Source organism: Trachurus japonicus, unplaced genomic scaffold (assembly GCF_045865225.1).
Source record: "Trachurus japonicus isolate A0001 unplaced genomic scaffold, Traja_1.0 AP030001.1".
Classification (NCBI taxonomy): domain Eukaryota; kingdom Metazoa; phylum Chordata; class Actinopteri; order Carangiformes; family Carangidae; genus Trachurus; species Trachurus japonicus.
The window spans coordinates 1-8,692 of NW_028220134.1; the positions used below are offsets into that span (position 1 = coordinate 1).

Below are 8,692 nucleotides of genomic sequence, written 5' to 3' on the forward strand. Positions count from 1 at the left end.
TCCTGTTTCCAGGGGTGAAAGTAGTTTTAAATTCTTGCCGGTACTATTACCAAAAGTTATTTTTCTCTGCATTATTGTTATTATTACTGATTTTAATTGGGACATTTTACAACAAACGTTAAACGTGGTACACGTTTCGAAGGCTGGGTCAGGGGTAGACAATAAAGGAAATTTTGAAGATCGCTGGCCCCACCATTCTAACCACTGGCCCAGGACAATGTCAGGTAGCCTATTGATCCCCATAATAAATAAAAAAGAACATATCATAGCCTGTAAACAGCCTGCGGTCTCGCCATCGAGGCTGGAGCTTTCTTATATATCGACACCAATACTAGTAAATTTCCACGATTCTCGATACATATACAATACCACGATTTAATTAGAAGAAAAAAACATGTGCTTCTAAATTGGCTACTTGATTTAATAAATAAATAACAGTTTCTCATCAAACTTGTATTTAAGCTCTAGCCTACTGTGGTTTAACAATGAAGTAAAAACAGAGTTAAAATGGTAAATATGCCCACACACAAACGGAAAGTCATGTAGTCATTACTTTTATCTTCCAGTAGTTCAATACAACTGTTGCTGTCATTCATTCACTTTAGGCTGTTTCCACAGACTGGTGCAAAACTGACTTATTGTTTCATTTTTCAGCTCCGTTTTGTTTTTACACACGTTTGTTTTTTCTCTGCTTGAAACCATCATGGATGTAGCCTACTATGGTCCAAACGCGCACCACCGCTGTGGCGCACACCGAGCAGCTGGAGCCGCGTTCACATAAACAGACCGCGAGCTCGACTGTAGCCGCACCGAGACCCAGCGCGTGCTCTGGCACGCGTGTAACGTCCGCGTCGGTCCCGACAGGACTCTCCACGACGCGCTGAGGGCAAAGTTTCACGGTACCGGGAAAAAAGGTTCAGTCTTCAGCAGCAGTGAGCGAGCGGCGCGTCCCGCGGTGCACAGCTGCACACTGCAGCTGCTTGCAGGTGGTGCTGACGTCCCAGGGCAGAGCGCTGCTGCGCACAGAATGTAGATCATGTCTCTGTCTTTGATCGGGTCGGGATCTTGTAACACTATGTGTTATAATAATAACCGAGACAATTTCACAGAAATCATTTAAAACCACAGGGAATTCATGTGAAATTAGATTTATTATTTTTTTTTACTTTTTATTTTATTTATTTATTTTTATCTCTCTCATGATCTTCCTGGTACTGCGTACCGCCTCTGAATCTTTTAGTGGTACGCAGTACCGGACCGTACCGGCTTACTTTCACCCCTGCCTGTTTCTGATTTGATTGTTCGTTTTCTGTTGCTTGTTTAACTCTCGACTGCAAAACTAGTTCACCCTTGGGTATCAATAAAGTAACCTGAACCTGAGATTCACAGGCTCTGACTGTCCAGGTTCATCTGAGGTGTTCACAAAGGAAGTTATTACTATAGTTCAGCAGGAATTTGACAGTTGAAGGAGTTACATATAATATAGAGATGTTAGTTGATGATCACTTTTTCAAAGAACTGATTCACTGCTTTTGTCTTGACGTAAAAAATACAATTACAATTTCTCTGCCCAAGGCGACATTGCATGTTTTGTAGAGTCAAAAAATGAATGTTTTCTAGAGGAACTAAAGCCTTGAAACTTGAGACAGCACAACCAATGTCTAGTTAATTAAATGGGTGATTGAACAAAAATATAACATGGCAACATTTTTTGTTTGTATGATAGGATACTCTGACAACAGTGAAAACTGTCTACATAACAGCAGCACCTGCTTTTCAGAGAATGATTTTTTTTTTAAATTGATGAATTGTTTCAAATCTTTTTCTTGGCAGTTGCAATACTGACATGAGGATTCAACTTTTTTCAGACCTTCATTCTTAAGTCTTGTACAGAGTTGGCCTCTTAACCCTGAAATCTAGCATTAATTAAAATGTGTGAGATTCTCTCCCATCTCACAAAGGCACAGAAATACACAAACATACGTTTAACCTGTGGATGGTTTGTGTCTGCTTCAGTCAGGATGGGTGGAGCTGTGAGTGCCGGTGAGGACAATGATGACCTGATTGACAACCTGAAGGAGGCTTACTACATCCGCTCTGACCTAGTGGAGCGAGCTTTTCGAGCCATTGACCGGGCTGATTATTACCTGGATGAATACCGGGATAACGCCTACAAGGTGAGCAGCATACAACTGGGTCCAGACTGGTAAAACATTGGTTAGTGACAAGTAAGGGTAGGCAAGATGAGCACTTTCGAAATATCTTTAAAAATTGTTGTAAAGCATGAATCAGATTTGTTAAAATGTACATTTTGTATTCATGTTGGTTTTATGCCATTTGAAACGACATTTACTGCCCCGGAAAATGTCAAATTGTGAAACCACAAAAGAATGATAAGTATTAAATATTTTATCCACCTACATTAGATTTGAGTGTTCTTATAAAGAATATACTTTCTTCTGAAAACAGATTTTTTTTTTTTGCTGTATTTCTTTACTTAAATTTTAATGCATTTTGGCAACACTGAGCAGGACATACCCTAAAATTACCTCTTATTTCTAAATAATGTGACAGATTAAGTAAAATGTGTCAAGAAACACAGTGTTGCATTGCAAAAGTGAATAACATTTATTCCACATTTGAGTCCAGCTTTATTTTCCTGTATATGGTCCAATTCTTATGAAAGAAAAACCTAAACAATCACACCACTTGACACTGGTTTGCTTCACGTCATTGACCCATCAGTTATGTACTCGGTTTTAAAGAACAAAGCCGTAGCAAGTTTAAATTGAAAGATGCTTAAATACTATCTGTCTTGTTAGGACTTGGCGTGGCGGCATGGAAACATCCACCTGTCTGCGCCATGCATCTACTCAGAGGTGATGGAGGCTCTGGACCTCCACCCCGGCCTCTCCTTCCTCAACCTCGGCAGTGGGACCGGCTACCTCAGCACCATGGTCGGCCTTATACTGGGTACGTTGGCTGAATACACGCCCCATGGTTATTTACTGAGATAAGTGCATCCATACTGGTCGGTATGCTCAGCTAATCAACATTTTAAATTCAATCTTAAATCACTAGTCGGTGTGAGTCCATCTTGCTTGAGTCCAGGGTCGTTACTGCACGTGAATAAATAATCACTGTAATTCACACTTGTGATGTTTTCCCCTCTTATGACAACCTGAAGGGTAGCTCCGCCTCATCCCTCGTCACATTCGTAAACACTGACACCCACTTTGACATGAGGGGGAGGAAGGGTCCTTGCATCATTTGCAGAGCTCTACCTAAATTCCGTAAGCATACAGGCTCACCAAGCTTTGAAAGAAAATTATGGCCTCAAGTTTGTAGAGCCCATTTTTACAAACAGTTTGTCTCAAAGGGCTTTACACAGCATCATAACAACATCCTCTGACCTCTGACCATCACATCGACTGATGAAAGAAAACCCTTAACAGGGAAAAAGCGGAAAGAAACCTCAGGGTTAGGATGGGCAGACGACATGTAATAGATGTTGTCGGACAAGAAAACAGATTACAACATGGAATATGGAAAAACATGGAAATGGGATTGGTCAGTTAACAAGAGCTGATGAAGGCGGCTTCTGGTGGGCAGGCTGGGCCGTATACAGGAACAGCAGGGCAGGGGGAACAGGCCATCTTAATGGGAGTACTGGATGGCAGACTGGTTCGTCAGAAGGAAGTGCAGGCCAATTTTAACAGCGGGAGAAAGGAGGCGATGTTGGTGCAGACTGCAGAGGGATGGAGCTCTGGAGAGATCTGTGGAAACACAGAGAGAGTGTGAGACACCAAGGCCAAACTACAAGAGAGGAATTTATAACCTGGAGGGAGAATGATTGCGATGGATCAGACAATTTAGAGCATTCAGAGCTATTGATAGCCTTGGTTATGCTTGTCAGTAATACATAGTGCTAAATAAGATAAATGAAAGGAAAAAACTTACCAAGTCATGTTTCCTTTGAGCATTAAGTTAACTGACAGGGCTGCAGAGCTGTTCCCAGAGCTGGGCCCTTAAACGCAGTAACTCTTTTTCTTAACTCTGCTTTCTGTGCCTACCCTTTCACATCTGTTGAGAGACGAAGAGCACAATGATGCTCTGATCTCACTCTATGTCCATGTCACTGTGCGTCATGTTGTGTGGAACAGGACCATTCGGGGTGAATCACGGCATAGAGCTGCATGCCGACGTGATCGAGTACGCCTACCAGAAGCTCGACTCCTTCATCAAAACCAGCGACAGCTTCGACAAGTAGGTCTCCAGACGTCTCATGTTTTTCTGTTGCTTCCTCGTGGGCACGGCGTGTCAACCCCTGTGTTTCCTGCTCAGGTTTGAGTTCTGTGAGCCGTCCTTCGTTGTGGGCAACTGCCTGGAGATTCCTCCAGAGAGCCGCCAGTACGACAGGGTTTACTGTGGGGCCGGGGTGCAGAAGGAGCATGAGGATTACATGAAGAACCTGCTCAAGGTGGGGGGCATCTTGGTGATGCCTCTCGAGGAAAAGGTTGGTGTTTTCAATATATATTTATCACTTCAATCACCGCATTTGGCATTAATAACTTGGCTCTGTGGTGCAGTGGTTTGGTGTGGCGTTTGCCTGTTGTCCTCGTACCTGTAACCTGCGTGGGTCTGAGATTCAGAGTCTTCTCTCTTCTGATTGGCTCACAGACCTTTTGTTTCCAGGGCTCAGTAAAATCACAAATACATCTTATGAATTCACACTTCATATAAGACACCAGTAGTGATGTCACAATTACAGATTTTCTTGGTACGATCACTGTCAGAAATAATCACGGTATTACGATTATTATGCAATTAATTTCCCAACACTATGAATGTGTAAGATCAAATACATTCAAAATATATAAATATGAAATATCCAAGTCATAAATTGTCATCCACAACAAATGTTTAAGTTTATTTTAATCTTTTTTTTTTTTTTTTTTTTTTTTTTACAGTAATTACAAATGACACACTAACATTTAAATTCCTACCAATTCAGTGTTACATTAGGTAAATGGACCAGTATCTGTGCATTTACCTTTACTTGGGCGCACATCTGTCCATATGGTTCTGACATAATCTTTTTTGGAAAGTGATGGTATTTAGGAATCTTTACGATAAATTAATTGCGGTGTTTAACACCGCGATTGTGAAAACAAGTAATCGTGACAACCCTAGACTGGAAAACTTTCATATATGGGACAGTAAAGGTGTGTGTAGGATCTACTCCTCTTGTAGCTGTGTTTTTATTGGCTTTGTGGTTGTTTTTAGCTCATCAGCTCATTATTATTAGCTTTCATAGTCCATGTTAAATAAATAGTGTCAAAAAAATCAAACAACTTTATTGGAAGCTGACTTGCTTCCCAGGATTTCTGAAGCACAGCTCAAGGCTGGACAAGAACGGAAAGACCATGCAAGAGTTATGATTTAAAATATTTTAATTGTACATAACAGAAACAGAAATTAATCTAAAGACAAACACAACAAAACTGTCCGACAGCAGATGAGCTGCAACTCTCTGACAGCCGAACTCCACCCATCAGGCTCCTGCTTAGAGAGACATCCTCTTGTCATGGTCAGAAAAAGCTTTTCCACTGCTGAATATCTCAAAGCAGCTCCTGTGCTATTGATTGACATAACACTGGGCACTGTACACACGCTGATAATATAAATTACGCATTTTCTTTAGTTGACCAAGATCACCCGCACGGGGATGAACAGCTGGGAGACCAAGAAGATCATCTCTGTGTCTTTTGCTCCTCTGGTGCTGCCCAAACACAGCACCAACGGAAAACCCAAGACTGTTCCACTACGTGAGTCTGATGTCAAGCTCAATTCAGATTCAAACCTCCATCTGAACATGAATATTAAAGGAATAGTTCAACATTTTGGCAAATTCGCCTATTGCTGTAATCCCTATAGTCATAGGAGTATAGGTTCATTACCTTTAATTATCGGTGCATGTTGTTTTGAAATCAGCGGGGCAGAGACGCTAGCTGCTCAGCGCAACACAATGGAGGTTAACGGTACCTCATCAAACTCATCAAATACACAATCCAACAACTCTGAAACGCCAGAGGTGGTACTTAAGTAGATTTTTCAGGTATCTGTACTTTACTTGAGTATTTATTTTTCTGACGACTTTTTACTTTTATTCCCTATATTTATACGCAAAAATATGTACTTTCTACTCCTTACATTGTAAAAACTATGGAAAGCCGTTTTAGTCATAATGAAATAAATTAATAAATGCATAAATAAATAAATATAGCCATGAAATGAGTCCCGAATTAAATAAATAGGATGATAAATAGATATAAATGAAATATAAATACATATATTTTTATTTTAAAAACAACATTTTTATTTTTCCAGGAGACTTTTATTTTCTAACGCCTCATTTATTTATTTCCAGATACTTTTATTTCCTAATGTCACATTTATTTATTTCTGGGGACTTTTATTTCATAGCATCACATTTATTTATTTCCGGCGACTTTTATTTCATAACGTCACATTTATTTCTCTCCTCTTTTATTTCATGCTGCAATATTCAAATGAGGGGGCGGGGTTATCTGGACCCTTTCAGAGTAAAACATCACATGCGGAAGTGCTGTTGTTGTTAATTGTTGACGGCTACTCAGCAACTTGATCAATAACTTGGGGAGGAGAATAGTGTTTTAAACATATTTCATTTTTTCTAGTTTCTGTTGTTGTTACACATCTCTCTGCCTTATGTGTTAATATAATACATACATGCTTAAGTGTGCTGCGTAGCTAACCAGCTAGCTATGTCTAGCATTATGTCCCTGCCACAGCAACTGGGTAAAGAGCAGACGGCAGTGTGTCTCGAACACAAAGTGGAGAGGCAGGGATATTGTGGAGCAGGCTAGCACAACCTGCACCCACCTCCCAAAGAAAACATATAATGAACTGCAATGAAAATATTTAAGTCGTTACCGGGTGTAGCTACGTATAGAACTGTGTAAACAGAAACAGTCTCTTTGTCTGCCGGACACCAGAGCCCAGATTGAAGAGGGAGACGAACCGCTCCGGTGTGATACCTGTAGCAGCAGTATTTTGTCTGTGTGTGTGACCAGCTGAAAACGACGACCGGTGTCAGTGCCCGATCCGTACCCGGAACACGATCCGATCACGATCCAACAGAGACGGTCTATGAGGAAAAACACAAGCACGTCGCAACGAATTCCCCTCTGTTCTATTTCTGATTAAATTAAATGTAATGTAGACCGATCAGTTAATTGTAAAACATTTATTTATTGATGTAAATGTGGTGATTTCTGCACATACAGACAGCAGCAAGTCAGCACTGCTCCTCTGACCAGCTCCTCCTGAAGCTTCACTTTTCATTTACACAAACTAATCAATGAGACCATAAATTAATTTGCTCGCTTTCTCCACCGGCATGACGACGTCTGGGTGACCGGTCAATCACCTCAGCCGGCCGGCTGCTGCCTCTGAGATGAGCCGAGCAGCGAGCTAACGTTAGCTCCCGGTGGCTGCTCCCAGGTAGTTGCTCCCAGGTAGCTGCTCCCAGCTAGCTCTGCACTTCTCCCAAAACCGGAGCAAACTTCCAAACAGACGTCAGTTGGATAAACTGACCACAGATTAGGACTCTAAACTGTGACTTTCTCGCATGAAAAAAATATTTAAAATTAATAAAGTGACGTTTTAACAACGCTACGGCGGACTTTTAGCTGCTCTACTGCTAGGCTATCAGTTAGCATAGCTTTGAAGCTAATGCGGATCATGTTCCGAGTACGGATCGGGCACTGACAAACCCCCCCTCCCCCGCGATAGAAAGAGATCATAATCTCCAGTGTAACAGTGTACACGTCGGTTAGAAGCCCGGGTTACACGTGTAGAAAAAAATTGTAAACGTTGACACCCTTGATATCGATCGCTGATAGCCTACATCCACCCAATCACCCGAGCTCTGGAGCTGCTACGCACCGCTATCGGCGGCAACGATGACGGCTACTGCGGTCCGACGGCAAATTCACGTAAACTACTGCTTCTCTGGGAAAGAGCAGAGCAGACACGTAAACGTACTACTTGTTCTTCTCAACCAGAGTGCCAGTAGGCTACTAACACATAGCTCAGTGGATAGGGAAGTGGATTGTTCAACAATTCACAACAACAGCACTTCCACACACTAGATCTAGCGCAAAATAAGGTGAATAGGCCGTCGTGTGATGTTTTACTCTGAAAGGGTCCAGATAACCCCGCCCCCTCATTTGAATATTGCAGCATGAAATAAAAGAGGAGAGAAATAAATGTGACGTTATGAAATAAAAGTCGCCGGAAATAAATAAATGTGATGCTATGAAATAAAAGTCCCCATAAATAAATAAATGTGACGTTATGAAATAAAAGTAACCGGAAATAAATAAATGTGACATTAGGAAATAAAAGTATCTGGAAATAAATAAATGAGGCGTTAGAAAATAAAAGTCTCCTGGAAAAATAAAAAATGTTGTTTTTAAAATAAAAATATATGTATTTATATTTCATTTATATCTATTTATCATCCTATTTATTTAATTCGGGACTCATTTCATGGCTATATTTATTTATTTATGCATTTATTAATTTATTTCATTATGACTGAAACGGCTTTCCATAAAAAACAGGCTCCTTACTTTTTTTTTTTACA

At 40.8% G+C, this 8,692-nt stretch overlaps 1 protein-coding gene across 1 annotated transcript; it reads left to right on the forward strand.

Annotated features, from left to right (window-relative positions):
- Positions 1 to 2,004: 2,004 nt before the first annotated feature.
- On the forward strand, positions 2,005 to 8,039 carry LOC146960792 (protein-L-isoaspartate O-methyltransferase domain-containing protein 2-like; the record flags this gene model as incomplete). Its single annotated transcript, XM_085772053.1, has 6 exons — positions 2,005 to 2,177; positions 2,823 to 2,973; positions 4,164 to 4,266; positions 4,345 to 4,516; positions 5,705 to 5,945; positions 7,947 to 8,039. Coding segments are annotated over exons 1-6 (916 nt in total), but the record flags the coding sequence as incomplete, so codon positions are not given.
- Between the last annotated feature and the right edge of the window lie 653 nt (positions 8,040 to 8,692).